This window comes from Seriola aureovittata, chromosome 21 (assembly GCF_021018895.1).
Source record: "Seriola aureovittata isolate HTS-2021-v1 ecotype China chromosome 21, ASM2101889v1, whole genome shotgun sequence".
NCBI classification, from domain to species: domain Eukaryota; kingdom Metazoa; phylum Chordata; class Actinopteri; order Carangiformes; family Carangidae; genus Seriola; species Seriola aureovittata.
In genome coordinates this window covers 3,175,058-3,192,096 of record NC_079384.1, presented here as the reverse complement: position 1 = coordinate 3,192,096, position 17,039 = coordinate 3,175,058, and the positions used below count along the sequence as shown (strand labels likewise).

The 17,039-nt window shown below is 44.0% G+C and overlaps 1 protein-coding gene across 14 annotated transcripts in view; it reads right to left on the bottom strand.

Annotated features, from left to right (window-relative positions):
• Positions 1–17,039, bottom strand: part of cacna1g (calcium channel, voltage-dependent, T type, alpha 1G subunit) — a 190,945-nt gene that overhangs the window by 106,783 nt on the left and 67,123 nt on the right. For all 14 annotated transcript variants that reach the window (XM_056365665.1, XM_056365666.1, XM_056365663.1 and 11 more), the window contains exons 3-4: positions 9,551–9,663; positions 322–455 (exon numbers count right to left, since the gene is read on the bottom strand). In XM_056365665.1, coding sequence (XP_056221640.1) covers positions 322–455; positions 9,551–9,663 — 247 coding nt within the window. The remainder of the gene's footprint in view (positions 1–321; positions 456–9,550; positions 9,664–17,039) is intronic.

Here is a 17,039-nt window from a genome sequence, read left to right as displayed (position 1 = left end):
TCCATTTAATGACAAACCCAGTGGAGGGTTCAATGAAGTTGCCTGATGTTACTTAAAGAAAAGCCGGTGTCTCTGCTCTGGGCTGCGACACAATTACATTTACAGCCCGAAATATCGATTACATTCTCGTTCCTGCGTTCCCAAAGAGAGAGAGTTCCACGACTGACCATTGCTGGATTTAGTTGTGTTTGTGTGTGTGTGTGTGTGTGTGTGTGTGAGTGTGTATACTGCGTCTTGTGCAAGCCTCCAGTGCATATAATACTTGGCACTTGCCTGTGTGTTTGCGTGTGGGTTATTCGTGTGTGTAATTGCATAACTCACCCGGCCAAGACTATGAAGAAGTCCAAGCGGTTCCATGTGTCTCCGAGGTAACACTTCTTGCCAAAAATCCCCAGAGCCACCATCTTGATCACCATCTCAATGGCAAAGAACGCGAAGATGAAGTCGTCAAAATCCTGCGAAAAGAAACAGACGTTTTCATTAGGACTTAAATTATTCCCAAAAACAAAAAGGACAAAGATACAATCTGTAAAGTTTAACAGGATCAAAAGTTGCATTTGCTATTTGAAAAAACTTTAAATTTGAACCAGCTGATAATAAATGGCTGCATTTACAGCGGGATCCCACGCGGTCTCAGACTTTTTGACCTCACTGCATTCAGCACTCAGACGTTATTACAGCTCTTCCTCTGGGGCACCAAACGATTGTTATCGAGAAATTTCACCGAAAAACCACAAATGTCAACCTCATGGTGGCGCTAGAAAGAAAGTCAGGGAATCTCCCAAAAACATTAGAATACATCCTCCGGGAGCAAAGAGTGTCTGTACCAAACTTCATGGCAACACATCCTGTAGTTGTTGAGAGCGCGGCTACAGTCTGATAAGTGACCACCGCAACCTGTTCTCACGTGACTGTATTTCTGCACTTTGGTTACATGATAATAACATTTTCTGTCAAACCGCCATTTTTAAAGTCAAGAGCGAACCTTCGAGCTCGACTTCAAACAATTCTTTGCATTTCTCATCTGCAGTGTCTTCAGTATATTTTGTTGTTATGGGAGATACAGAGCAGCGTAACGATCAGCTCTTATATCAGCCGTATATTGCCTATTGAGAATGTCTGCCGTTAGTGTGACACTTCATTCATTTCTAACTGCATATACTCTGGAGTTAGAATCCCCCTTTCTCTTTTTGCAGCTGCAAAAGCTTTAGTGTGTCGCTCAAGGACGCGAGAGCAAACCGGACGCTCGCTGAAGGCAGGGTCCACAGGTCTAATGATGCTTTTGCCACCTTGCTGCCCTAACAGAGACTCCAGCGACAAATCGCTTCATATCCAGAGTATATAATGTAATAATCTGGAACAAGCCCCTCATTGCACTAATCAGCGCCCCTGCCCTCATTATATCTGCCTGGCGGTTTGATTAATTAAATCATTATCAGACAGGACTGAAGAGGAAAAATAAGGGGCAAGGATGAGGATGGGAGTTGGACGGGAATTAAACAGAACCTAACCTTGTAGCTCTTGAAATATGAAAATCAATAAATAAATTTCAAAAGGCAGAGGAGAAGGAATTGGAGATGAGGATGAAAAAAGTCCAAAAAAATGAAAGAAAAATTCTGGAAGGAGATCAAGGCACAAGACACCCACTGATAGATGAGTCATCCAAACAAGAACACAGAGATGTATAAATATATCAAATCCTGTTAGCTTAGGCAGAAGCTAACCTCGCACTGCTCTGAGTTCACCGTCAGTGAAATGTAGACGTTCACACAGGAATGTGTGTGTGTGTGTGTGTGTGTGTGTGTGTGTGTGTGTGTGTGTGTGTGTATCTTCGGAGAGTGTTCGTGTGGATTTCATTCAGGACTTCGCTGCTGTTTCCAGGACGTACCACCTGGCAGTAGGTTCCCTTTAGCAAACTGCAGCCGCTGGTTAACTCCCCTAATGTCGCTCACGCATCACTCAAGATGTTTTACACACAACTCAATTCCTCCAGGAGACACAGCGGAGGAGATTGTTCAGATCAATCGATGGTTTCTGTATTCCCATCAGAGAATTTGATATAAAACCCTGAGTGGACAAATGGGGAAAGCTCCCGGGCTCTTGTTTGTTATTCGTCTGTTCAGAAGATGCTCCGACCATGAATGACAGAGACACGGCATCAACAGTCTACTGCGAAAAATAACAACAAAGTGAAAATATCGACAGTGTTGAAGTTACACGCCTTGATGCACGGAAGAGCCGAGCAGAGATGTTTACTGCCGCCAGAGCGCACGCTGACGACGGCGTTGCTTTCTCCTCTAATATTCCATCCTTGTATCTGCGCTCTCTCGTTTCATGAAGGTGGCATTTCTCTCCCCTCCTCTGCTCGGGAGTAATTACTCATCTATTTTGCATTAGCTGGAGCCTGCGTTCCCACAGAGCCGATAACATAAGAAAACCCCCTTATGACTCAGGGTGCTGGGGACAATATTCCTTACTGTCTCTCACACACACACATGCACTGTACATCCTCACAACACACACGTGTCAAGACATACATGTAAACACACATGCGTACTGTAACACATGCAGCATGTACGGAAGAGGATTAGAGCCACAAGTGAAATAAAATAAAAATTCCACGTGGCTCTAATTCTCTTCTGTCGACAGGGACTTTTGATAAATTGACAATGAGCTAATGTTGACTAGCTCAACCTTCTCTTGCTCCAAACATGCACACACACACACACACACACACACACACACACACACACACACACACTCTACGCACAGCTGGGACTTCCAATTCATCGAAGTCAACAGGACACGCCGGCCTCAGGCGCTCTCACAGGAGCTCGCTGCTGCAGCGGCACATGGTAATAATGGCTCCGGAGTCATTGGACATTGATTCCTCCCAAAAACGTGAATCACACATCAATGCGAGTGTGAGACGTGTCACATGATCCTGATACACATAGATCACATGTGAAATCCAAACACACAGGAAAAGATTCAGTGACACTCATAATACCGAGTATTTACCAAAATTGAAATGTGAACGTGTGTGTGTGTCTGTGTGTGTATATTGTCACCATGGCTCACTGGCTGTGTGTCCATGTGGAGAGCAGGGAAGCCGAACACACACACACACACACACACACACACACACACACACACACACACACACACACGCCTGCCTCCGAGGGAATATACACCAGTGACCTGTGCTGAATGGCTCACTGCTCACACACCCTTTAATTTCTAACCCTCCTCTGCAGTTTCTCCCCCCGTGAAGAGACTCACACAGACACAGAATATTTTACCTCCAGTGGATTTTTGTGTGTGTGTGTGTGTGTGTGTGTGTGTGTGTTTGTGTGTAACTGGAATGTCTCCAAAAATATACTGAGACTTTTACATTATGTGGAAAAACAAAACTAAAACGTTCATTACGTTAAATCGCGCGGTTTAATCCCAGTTCAGAGAAGCCTCGTGAAATTGGCTTTCATTCGGCGTGACAGTCGCAAAAGTGTGAAATAGGCCCGACGAACGACGGCGGAGAATTTGTGATGAGTCAGCCCAATCTGAAAAACTCTTTGAAACAGTGAGGGACGGGAAAATACTGTTGCAGCTAAAATCAAGTGGGGAATCAGATAATGAAAAGAATAATTGAAAACTGAAACCATTTAATGGGTAAATCAAAAACTCAAAAACAGTTTAGAGGGAGCGACTTCTCATTCAGGTTTTGCATGTGTTGCTGTGCTTTATATTGTGCGTATTGTGGGAGGTTTTGTGATGGTTTGTCAATGAAACAGCGTTGGCAGTACAGTAAAGACTTTGTCTTTTGATATTGTGTAGGTGGCAGGTAACACAGCTCATCCTTCTATATTTATTCCAAACACACCACTGTTGCTGCTGCCAGAAATGGAAAAGCCTTCACTTCCTGTGCACCAGACGAACCCTGTAAAAAAACCTTCCAGACACTGACTGCAATTACAAAAAGCTCATGGCATGGGCGCATGATTAATCACTATTCACTAACTATTACGTCTCAGTTTACACATATCAAAATGCTGCAGACTGTTGGCTTTTTTTTTTTCTTCACCGCAGACATTTTTAATTTAAATCACATTTAAGTGTCAATTAGGAAAAGCACAGGTGTTACTACCAACGTTAACGATGGCTCCGTTTCCCTCCAAGTGTCCCAGAGAGACGAGACAGTGACAGCGAGCGAACAACACCAGGACCCTCAATCTGACATTATGCATTTTGTTGTTTCACTTTAACAGCATTAATCCCCTACACCAGTGTTTCCCAACCTACGGGCCGCGGCCCTCTGGTGGGCCGCAACGGTATTGCAAGTGGGCCGACTTAATCGTTTGCAAAACTGAACAATTTTGAGAGAGTCGAGAGACGGATGGTGAATCGACAGGTGACGTAAATCTTTCCCCTGCTCTTAATTCGATCTTGAACGTTCGATTGTTACTCTTAAAATAAAAAGTCGTCTGAGAGAACGCGTGATTTGGCGTCTGTATTGTTCCGTTTTTTGAGATCCTGAAGGGGGCGCTGAGCTGGGAAAGGTTGGAAACCACTGATCTAGACTTGAGATATGCAACGTTTGTGTAAAGTCAATAAAGACGAGCCCATTGGTCGCTTGTGCAGCAGGTTATTTTGACCCGTAGTGACGTGTTGTTGCTAGGTGACATCTAGTGGCCGTAGTAATTACGACAGAGGGGAGCGGAGTTCGATTCCTATTTGAAAGTTGCACGTTGGTGTATGTTGTTTTCTATCATCCATGACCGTTCGTTAACCACATTGTTGTATTGTAACCATGACAACCAAAATTTGGGAAAATGCACGTCCGTTGCTCTCTGGCGTTCTTATCTGCTCACATCCAGCTGGACGGGATTCCCGCTGTATGTGAGCTACTGGCGTTCCTGCCGACTTCTATCGCTCTGATCTTTATCATATCTTTTTCTCCCACGCCCCCCCCCCTCTCTCTCCCCCTCCCTCTCTCTCTCTCTCTCTCCCCCGCTGGAAGTCATATCACTCCCCTATTACTGTGATTATGTCTCCCACAGTAGTGTGTGTGTGTGTGTGTGTGTGTGTGTGTGTATGGATTTTGATGTGGATCTCTTTTCTTAACATGAAGCATTTGTGGACATTTTGCTCAGTTGCTCAGTGACGTATGGGTGGATGAATCTTAATGTAAAAAATCCAACATGTTTATTGTAGTTTTTCATATTATTTGCTTATAATACATTACATTTGTCTCTCTCTCTCTCTCTCACCAAACAACAGCTTAGCAGCCCTGTCTGTGAACATCCATGCTACTTCACACATGGCCTGCCAACAAATGTAAACACACACGTGTCCACCAGAGACACACACACACACACACACACACACACACACACACAAACATCAGCAAGCCGTATTGCCTGTTATCACCGTGCCAACATCACACACCCTCTCATCACCTCTTGATCATAGCCTTTATGTTGTAAGTGCACTCCATCACTAACGCTGAGTGCACTCAGGACACTCCCTAACGACTCTGTGGCTCACTCACAAATCCTTAAGTGTCACAGCAGTTATTAGACGCAGTGAGGTGCTCGAGCGTGAAGTGTTGAAGCGATGAACAATCAAAGATCTGCAGATCAGAAACATTCCTGTACGGGATTTAGATACCGCCACGTGTTTCTGAGCTAGCCCAGACCGCTGCGGGTAAACAATAAGCAATCAGGCAGAAAACTGCAGCAGCGAAGTCCACATGATAGCAAGCATCCACTCAAGGGGCACTGCTGGGGAGTATACAAGCCCCCCCCCCCCAGTGAACTAGTTGGCAGAGGTGGTCTGTGCTGCTGGTGGCTGAGTGCAGACAGCTAGTAAAGACCTCGTTAACCAGGCAAGAGCCAAAAGCTTTTCTTCAGCATTTATGCCATAAAATATGTCTACAATATATAAACGTACATCCATTTCTAAAAAAATAAATAAGATAAAATAGAAAAATAAAAAAGTTCACGTGATCCTAATCTTCTTCCGTACATAAATATATACATATGTTAAAAAACAGGTGCCAAAAATTTAATGAAAACGTTCCCCTACACCTTCTCCCGAAAATAAATCTCAGCCACTATGTATGCTAATTTCACCTGTCACAAGTCTGAATGCCATTATCACAGGGGTCAGATGCTTTCAACACACACACACACACACACACACACACACACACACACACACACACACACACACACACACACAGGTGCGCTCACACAGCCAGGCAGACAGCCATACGTGCCGGCGAAGGCGCTGCATGCCTCATGTGGTGAGGACAATAGGGCAAGCTAACTGTAATCTGCTATTCAGTTGAGATCCACTCCTCACAGGTGGAGGCAGATAATATTGTGAGAGAGAGACTTTTCAGCTCAATCACCACCATTCATGGCAGCCGGCGTAATGCACACACACACACACACACACACAAACACACACACACGCTCATGCAGACACGAGCTCTGATGTTTCTTCACCCTCTCTGCACATGGCAGGCCTCTGTGTGTGTGTGTGTGTGTGTGTGTAAACCAGACAGTGTTATCAGACAAATAACATCAGTTGTTTGTTCAAATGGCTTAAATCAGCCGTTGTACAGATACATGACTAGTAGTCGACTTGTGGCAGACTGACGCTCTTTTCTGAAAGTCAGAAAAACGTGCAAAATTAAATTCTCATAATTAGTTGAATGATTAGATCTGATGTTATCCAGCCGTGCAGAGATCAATCTGAAAACAAGTGGGTTTAAAATGTCTTTCAAATGGCATCAAAACAAACTGTAAAAACAGGCGCGTTCATGTTGCACTACGAGGTATTCTATTATTCTCATATAAATGTATTACCGTGGTAATTAAGTACGATGCTAATAAGAGGGGGGGGGTAATTAAACACAGGTTGAGCTCATCAGGAGTCAAATCCAGTTAATTCAGTCTTAAGCATGACATCCTTTTATGGTTATTATATTCTTAAGGATATTTATTTTGTAGATCACATTATTTCACTGATGTTTATTGAGGCGATTGATGTATGTGATCAGGCAAAATGATGCGCTGTTCGTAAAACGGGGGCAATGTAGAGGCAACGGATCATTTGGGGCAAATAGGGCACAGCACCAGCTGCTGGCAGCAGAAACCGAAGTGGTGCTGACTGACACAGAGATGAGTGAGATCATAGATGGATGCATGACATTAAAAATCCAAAGCTGTCTGCTGTCAGTTGGTGGATAGTTTCAAACTTATATAAAGGGCCCTGAGTGTGGGAAACAACAATATACATGCCCAAAGCTTTTGGCAATGAAAGCTGGGCCTGACTGTCTGTTGCCCCGTTGCAATTTGATTGGCTGTTTGCCAAGTGCTGTTGTTGTCATTTGATTGTTGTTAGTGGAAGTTAGTATTTATTTTAGAGACGAGAGCAACGGCAGTCGCTACGAACAGAGTGGACTACAGAGCACGAGTTTGAAACCTGAAGAAACTTTGAAGAAAATCTTGAGATGAAACACCGTCAGTGTTCATGCACACATGCACACACACACACACACACACACACACACACAACACACACACACACACACACACACACACACACACACACACAACATGAGACAACCTGTATCCCTCATATCTACCGTTCATATGATGCAACTAGTAACTAGTAACTAAGTGAAACCAGCATCACATCACGCTGAACAGCCAAGGTGTTCATTTTAAATACTGGAACATCAAAGTACTGTTACAGCGAAATCCCGTCATGTGTGGAGGTAAATGTTGCACTTGAGAAGGTCGTGAAGTCAAACCGAGCTCCTGCGAAAAGAAGGAAAAGATGAGAGGTGAGGAGGGACTGAGGCAACGGCGTGGCGAGAATGTAAAAGTGTGAAAAAGAAAAGTGAGAGAGTGTGAACGGTGCGTTCCAGACGGTGAGAGACGGATCAAAGACGGACATGAGCACGCCACTGCGCGGGTTACGCGCCTTTTACGATCTCTTGACTTGTGGGTGTGGAGAGCGGCGGGGAGATTGAAATGCGGGAAGCGAGGGATTAATGAGAATGCATTTAACCTCCAGGCTCTACATTCATCTGCGCTCCAGACAGGAGAGCCACTGAATTAAATCACATCGCATATTGTTGAGCAGAGAAGATGGAGGGAGTCGATGGGCGCAGGTTGCCCTGGCAACGGCAGACTCAAAAACCTCGATTCTTCTCCTGAGCCTCCAAATTCATCTATTCTCTCCTTTTCTGTTCATTCATCTCCCTCCTTTCCTTTTCTCTCCTTTCCATTCCTCGCATTTCCTTATTTCATTTCCTTTCCTTTCTTTTCCTCATACTTCCTTTCCTCTTGTGCCACAGTTTCCTTCTCTTCACCTTTATTTGCCTCTCATTTAGTCTCCCTTTCCTTTGCTTTGCTTTGATCTCAGTTTCCTTTCCTTTCTAAGGCAACGGTGTGTTCCTTTTCATTTCGGAGAAACTAAACGTTTAATAAAGAATGCGTCTGATCAGTAACTTGACTATAATATCTGAAAGCATTTGAAAATACTGGTTCTCTCTCTTTCTTCTTTTTAAATGATAGACACAGCGGGGTCCCAGAGTCTGAGACCACTCTCCCATCAGACTCGTGGACCCCACTCTATCTCATTTTGGAAATGAAACTGTTCAATTTCACCGAGTCAGTGGACAAGAAAATAAGAGGGACTTTGTTCTGATTCAATCTATTTGGAACCACTTTGCAAGCACATTATCCTTCCCCTGCACAAGATGAACAGATCTGTTCTACTGCGTCTCACTGCGCTCGATTCCCTCGGCAAACACAGGAAACAAATGTGTTTTCTATCCTCCGTTTTATTTTTACAACAAGAACAACAACAACGCTCTTCCATTAGTGTTTGCTGGGTTAAAGGCGGTCTATAAATTAATGGAAACACCTCCACACAATGTTGTTGTTTATTTTCCATCTCAGATAATGCAAATGGAGGGAGCTGCAGAGGCCAGATATTATGGAAATACTGTTTCAGTGGCTCTCTCTCATTTATATATAATTTATCTCAGTGTTTCAGTGCTGCGGCTCTCTGTATCTTGTCTGCCATGCAAACAGTGATTTCTTCCTTGCACTAACATCTGCTTGTTTTCCAGCCATTACTCTTGCATTTGTTGTCCTTGTCTAGTCGTGTCACATCTACGTGCGTGAGTGTTGTTTTCTGTAACGTGCATTTGTGTTTTCTCCTTCTTGATCATCCCGCTGGAAGGATCTCAGTGGCTCGCACGTATCAAATGAAATGAAATGAAATCCGTTGACGAATCGTTTCCCCACACACTGATTTATTTGTGGCGGCCAGTCGCTATTAGCCACCATATATTTATTTTCTAAATCATCTATGGTCACACTGCTTCTCCATCCTCTGCCCTGGGGCTGCAGGTGAACAGTGCACACACACACACACACACACACACACACACACACACACACACACACAATATATGAAAAGGAAAACACACTTAATCCGCCACAAATCAAGCCAAAGACGTTCTTACCTGCAGGATCCGGCACCTCTCAGAGTCGCAGTTGCTGTCCTCGCAGGGATGAAACATGCCCAGTGTCACACAGTTCAGCAGGATCACCAGCATGGACGCTCGCTCAAACCATGTGGAACAACAGTTAAGGAATATAACACAGGCAGAGAATAATATGTCTTACAAGCAACAAGCAGAAGTAAAAAAAAAAAAAAAAGTGCATTTCTCTCGGCTTTCTCCAGTGACCTCATTATCCCATTCAAATTTATAAACTGCATCATTTTGTCGGAGCAGTTTAAACGTCTCTTAAAAACCCAAGTCGCTTTCAAAACCAGTTTCTGAGAGGGAAAAAACGAGCCACGGAGGAATCCAGGAAGTAGGAACCCCCAGCAGGGCCTGATTTGAGTGGCAGTCATTGCTCCGATTTCACCCTGTTAACCAATGATCTGTCGGAAAACAGTTCAGGTCGTTAGCGAAGGGCGCGAGACAAGACGCTTTAAAGAGGCCGACGCTGAGAGACAGAGAGGAGGACGAAGCATGAATGTGACAGACATCTTAATGCACAGGGCACATGATCGACTGAAGAGAGATTACACACACACACACACACACACACACACACACACACACACACCATGACACATATGTGGGCTCCATGCACACACACACACACACACACACACACACACACACACACAATCACACACACACATATATTAGATTGCTACTGCATCCAGGCTGGTGAACAATGTTAGACAGAACAGGCCATCAAGTCCAAGTGTGTGTGTGTGTGTGTGTGTGTGTGTGTGTGTGTGTGTGTGTGTGTGTGTGTGTGTGTGTGTGTGTGTGTGTGTGTGTGTATCAGTGTGTGATATGTGAGCTATAAGGAAATCTTTGCACTTCATCAGTGTATGTATGTAAAAGCGTGCACAGAGGCTGTGAAGACAAACGACCTGTCCATCCTTTATCACATTAGCGGCCACTTGCTCATTTATCCCTCTGACCCAGAATGCAGCTGGGTCAGCGTGGTCCCACAGCCGCCACAAAAAAAAAAAAAAAAAAAAAGTGAGCACAAAACTTCATGCTGGTCAAAAACAGCAGCAGCAGCAGCAGCAGACGGCAAGCGGACACAAGTTTAGTGTTAGTTTAATGCTGCAATATCTTAACTGATCTCAGAACAGTTAAAGCCGAGTCAAGGACAGCTCCTCGCCGACGGGACACGGTCACGCCCACGAACATCACATGAACTATAGATACGATATTTCTCTGAAATGAAATATAATCACGATAGTCAGAGACGCATCTTAATCCATATATGATAGCGGACTGAATCTTAATATATGTTTTTATCTATATTAAAAAGTGAATAATTTATGATTTTCATCTCATTTGTGTTTATTTTCTTGTTTTTTTTCTGATCAGAAAGTCAAGTTATTTATTCAGGCATCAAATCACTGGACTACTGTTTAAAACATCAGTCTTTATATTAGTCTTTTAGGCCTGTCGTCTCTGTTGTCTCTGTAATAAAGATGTAAAATGCCTAAAAATACCTTGAATCATTTATTATTCACTTAGTTACTGTCTCTGCTGTGACAGCGGCTCCTCGTCCACCAACCCGCAACCTCCAAACCTTTTATTTTACGCCTCGCTAAATAAAAAGGCCACACTACCTCCTGCGTTCGCCCTAAACATTGGCACTGGACATAAATCATGTGCTGCAGGATCATCCATTTTTGAACGTAAGGAGGGACTGAAAGGACAGAATGTGATACTGTGATAGTGGTACTTCCTATACAGTATTGAACAGGAGTATTGAATAATAGATGCAGGCTGATATTTGAGTCTGTGACCAGAAGGAACCTCGGCAGCATCATTTGGGTAAAGACGGTGGCGTCTGGAAGGCAGCGCTGGGTTGCGTCACACACTGGAGGATGCACACAAAGTTGTGTGAGTCCAAAGGGATGCAATTAAAAAGATCCGTCAGTATGGAGAGCGGGATCATTAAACAGGAAACAAAAAAAAGCCAGACACTCAGGTCTATAGTGTGAGAGCGGTGGCACTGGAAGTTGCAGGGGGTAAAAACTGTTGTTGACACACTGATAACATCTACAAAAGCTCAGAGTAAAGGGCTGAAGGAGGCTGGGATAATTAAAAATAACGAGCCGCATGGGCTGTCTTCGTAAGTTACTGACATCAACCTTCGTCGGAGCTGGAGCGCAGCGTCATTTCAGTTCGGGAAAGTTTGAGTTCATCAATGAGATTCCATCAGGCTCGGGACCATGACACCTGATCACCTGATCACCTGACCACACAGCTCCAACACAGGAAGCACCAGGTCAACCGGCAAAACCTGTTCATTCACTGAGTTAATGAGTTGTTCTAAAAAAAAAAAAGATCTAACCAGCTTTATTTTTCCCTCCATCATTAATAATGAATGAATGATATTTCTGATCAATTATTGCTACAAAGAGCAGAATATATTTTCTCCTGGACAACAGCTCTGCATGAAAAATGTATTATTGACCAACACCAGTATTCCTTATGGCCGCAGCTGCAGCAGCCTGCATGAATAACACAACAACGTACAAGTACCAAGCACCAAAGGGTGCGAGGACCCGATTTAAATTCTATTGTTTCTTATTTTTCTTTTTCTCCATCAAAATAAAATGCTTTTTCTATGGGGCCTGAACACGCTTTAAAACTCATGAAACTTTCGCACAAGTGTCAGGAGGTTGTTTTGCCATTTTGAATTTAAAGACAAACTAAAAAGTTTTTGCAAATTTATTCAAAAGGAAAAATTGAAATCACATTGACAGTGTGTCAGCCTCTCGTTTCTCTTCACCATCTTTGAGATGTTTCTACACCTTGATTTCAGTGTAGACTGATGAGGGGAAGTGCTTTTTTTTATTTAGCATAAGGCTACAAGAACAAAACTTGAAAAAACGTCAGGGGGAGTGAATATTTTCAGATCCCTCAGGCTCTGTATTTTTGAGGCAGAGTAGAAAGAGGTAAAACAATATGATTTCTATTCTACAGCATGGTAGTAAAGGAGTAGAAGGTGGAATGACTTATACATGAAGTGTTTGCACTAAGGATTAGGAACACTGTGTTCTAAGCAGATTCTGTAAGTCTGTGGTGTGTTGATTTGAAGTCGGAGAGTTGTGTAAGACCTTGGACAAGATATTTTATGCTCCTGACGTGTGTTTTATCATCAGTGGGCAGAACTCATTCATCTGGAAGAAGAAAAAGAACCAGAAGAAGCAAAAACCTCTACAAACACTGGATTAGTGTTTCTGCGTTTGGCATTCTGCACAGAGTCGAGTCATCGCAGGGAAACTGGCTACATGAATACTGATGATGAGCATCAACTGGTGAGTGTGATGCTACGGACAGAGTGGTTCACTGAGAGAATTACATGATCTGTTAATTAGGCAAGTAAATAATCAACTGTTTGCTAACACACGGACTTGAAAGACGACCATTTATCAGGCTCGTGTTTACGGCTCGTTTCTGCCGCCAGTGACCGGCGGCTTTGCTGCTACAACCTTACTTGCTTATGACCGGTAGCTTTGGTGGCTAGCACGAGCTAACTGGTTAACTCATATTAGCAAACATCTGATAAGTGTTGCTAGGTAACTGATATTTAACAGCTACTTGTCGCCACACTGGCTCATGCTAATGTTCATGCTGCACAATTCACATAATTACGAAACAGAACAAGATAAAAGACGTGCAGAGAAAGTATTTCTTCATCTCTTGCTCCAACTGACAAGGCAAGGAGACATTTTTTATTATCTTTTTTATTTTTTAAAGGCGGTTGAGTAAAGTCCTGACAACACACCACTCGCCCTTGGTACATGTGTAAAAGGCCGACAAGTTTTACCGGCGCACTTCAGACCCTGTCAACTGACCAAGTGTATGAAATGTATTGTTTATTGTCGGTCCTTCAACACAATACAGACAATTTATTAAGAGAAAGAAATCAAAGTGATGGCAGAGGAGAGACGCTCAGGCAGAAGCGCGCAGACAAAGCAAAACATCAAATATGAATAATCTGACTAATTTAATCGATAACTCTCCCTTTCCTGTCTTCCCCTCTCTTCCTCCATCGCTCCAGCTGTTGGGCTATAATTAAACAATAAGGAGAGAGTATGAACTTACACACACACACACACACACACACACACACACACACACACACACTCACCTTCATGGTGTCAGCATATAAACAAGTGGTGACGCCCTGAGGGATGGATTCAATTAGAGGAAAGATACACAAGGATATGCTCTGTCAAAACTCTGAAAGCAAGAAGCCTGCCACACACACACACACACACACACACACACCACAATGCTTTCATCAGATAGGCAGCATTATCAAACTCATCAACACCTTAAAAAGTATTGTGCGTTCCGCTCCCATGGGATCTTTTCAGTCTTCCGTCTCTCACACGCGAACATGCACACACAGATTTAAAGTCCCTTTCTTCTTGCTTAATGAAGGGAAAACAATATGCAAGCCTTATGTCCTCCCCTGCCTCCCTGCATCACACTGCTGATTCACTCTGATCCTGTCCTCTAATGATCTGACACCACACGCCAGGACGCAAACAACAACAACAAATAACAGTGTGTGTGTGTGTGTGTGTGTGTGACATAGAGGAAGAAAGGAGAAATAGGGTAAAAGATTCAAAAGAGCAAAGTTTGGTGCAAAAAGAAAAAGAAAAAAGTTTGAACTTGTTCTCTCTCCAGCTCTTCTTTCTTTCATGAGAAGGGAATTTAATCCTCAGCAGAAACAGATGAGGCGCGCACACAAGTCCGAGGGTGATCAATACAGACAAGCCTCTCTGAATAGATATTATTTATTGTGTTTACTATAACTCACACAGAACGTGGTTCTGCATCCATCTCTTGCTCTGCCCATGTCCACACACACACACACACACACACACACACACACACACACACACACACACACACACACACACACACACAGCTTCTGGCTCTTTGTGTGCGCTTCCTCAAAATCCATATCTTCTTCACCGAGGGGCCGAGCACCACGGGGGCAGTACAGCTGCACTACGGACTGTTTGCAGATATATGAGGATGTAAAGCAGATCAATCCTAGAATTGTTGCACATGAGCTTCTGTCCCATGAAGGATCGAGACCGTCCTCATGTGGAGAACGAGGCCACATTTCGGCAACACGGCAACAGAGATCGTCTGATGTTGAGGAAGTACTTACTCGAACCCAAATCACAATCTTTTCCTGAACCTCGCCAAGCCACGACCGTTATTATAGTAACCACGGCGACAATCGGTACGCCGCTCTTGATGTATATTATGGTAACCATGACAACCGATGTCCGGTACACATGCTGCCATAGGGGCCCTATGTCAGGAGACGCTCCTTCGGGTCGTATCAGAGGGTTGAAAAAAAAATCATGTAACTTCCTGCCCTCTAGTGGTGGAAGGAGGTTACTGTCTGTGGCAGCTAGTTTGATTAGCAGCCGTTCTATCCGTCGTTTCTATCATTTCATCATGACCACGTCCCACTGAAACAGGCTGGAGCTTGTCGAGCACAAAGGGGAGCAGCAGCTGCTCTCTGAGATCAGTTGTGATATCGCACGCGTTACACACATGCCCAAATATGTGTGGAACCTTATAACTTGCGTACTAGAAAATGACTTCCAGTCTTTTCTTCCTAAGTGATCAGAGTTTGTAGCAGCAAGTAAACGAGCAGATTCCACCGTGACTGGTCATCTGCAGCGAGTCTGAGACGCCATGCCACACAGGATTGGCTCAGTGCATAGGTTGTGTGTAGTGGGTGAGATGGTATTTACTATGACTTAACAAGTGGTGGCTTCAATAATAAAATACTCTTTGGAATTCAAAACCACGTGTGAGCCCCAGTTAAAAAGGCATGAATATTGCTTACTTTGTACAGTATGTAACGGAGACTGTCTGCTTGATGCAACTTGGTGAAATTCTGACTTCACAACTCCCTATTATGTTCATGAAAGGAATTCAGATCAAAGCACAGAGAGGCCTTACAGAGGATGTGCACACACGTCTCTCCTTGATTGAAACTCACTCTGCCATGAAGTTCACACTTTACAAAGGCCAAGTCCTGCACCAGTGAACGCATGGTGTCCTGGCCCGGGGAAACAGATGGGACGCCGAGCTGGAGGTGGGACAGGTGCAGTGACATTCAACCGAACATCACAGCACGTGCATGTTCCCTTATTAAAAGCTGTCAGGAAAGAGGTGGCCGGACTGCAACAGCAGGAGGGAACGGACTGATGGAAGCTGAGACGCAGAGAGAGAGAGAGTGTAGGTGTGAAATGCGGGGTTTAGGCGTTCCCAACCTTTTTCCAACTCATGGCCCAATTGAAAATCTCTAAGATGTCTGCGGCCCACCTCCGACCCCGCAACAACATGGAGGCCAAATAATGAGTTCTCACAGCAGTTTCTATTCGATTGGTCCCGATCGAACATTCGGGACTGAACTGAAAGCAGAGGAAGCTCAATTTCTCTTGATTCACCATCCGTCTCTCGACTCTCTTAACTTTGAATTCTTCCTGTTGCTGACCAGATTATTTTTTTATGTAATCTTTCAGTGCACAATCAGAAACAGCAAACAAATATGCAAAGTGGTCCAGCTGAAAGAAGTTTTTAAACATCAGTTTTTAAAGATGCTTCCTTTTTTTTCCATCCTTCCATTTTAGAACATTTAAAAACATTATCTATATTTTTTATAATTACATCTTTAAACCAAAATTGTAGTTTTGCAAATGAATTGTCGGCCCACTTGACACCTTCACCCGCAGGTTGGGAGCCACTGGTTTATTGGACAGAAGATGTAGAGTCTAGCTCCCAGACGTGAACTGGGCTCTTGCTGACTTTTGGCGTCTTTGGTTGTAACAAGACAGGACTGAAGTCGTTGCCACTGTTACGACCGATTCCTCACTAATCAGGGTGGAATAAAGCTGCCAGGGCAAAAAATAAGCTGTGGGCCCCGACTGACACCAATCTAATTACTGGAAACACACATCCTAATGATCGGGAGACGTGGGAAGATTCCCAGTGGGCTGGATGAGTTACTGGGCCAGAGGGGCCGGTGACAGAGAGTCAGTAAACACAATAATTCTATAAATAGATCGTTAAAGCTGCGGCATTAGGATCTTTACATAAACCCCCGACAATCACTGTGAGCAAGTTTATGACTTAAATTCAACATCAAGTTCACGACAGCTGTTAGCACTGGGCTGCTGGCTCAATGTGAGAGAGAGACAACAACTAAAGCTGCGAGCAGGGGCGATCGTGGCCCTCGCGCTGTCGAGCTTTTCAAGTCCGAAGACAGGAAATCATTGGGGATACGATTATGAAATAGACGCTGTGAAGAGGAATGCCGACGCTTAAATCACCCCCCCCCCCTTTTCTTTTTTTTAGGTCTGCTTCTCCTGAGTGGCCTCACTGTTTGACGATTCTTTTACCTCTCATGACAACC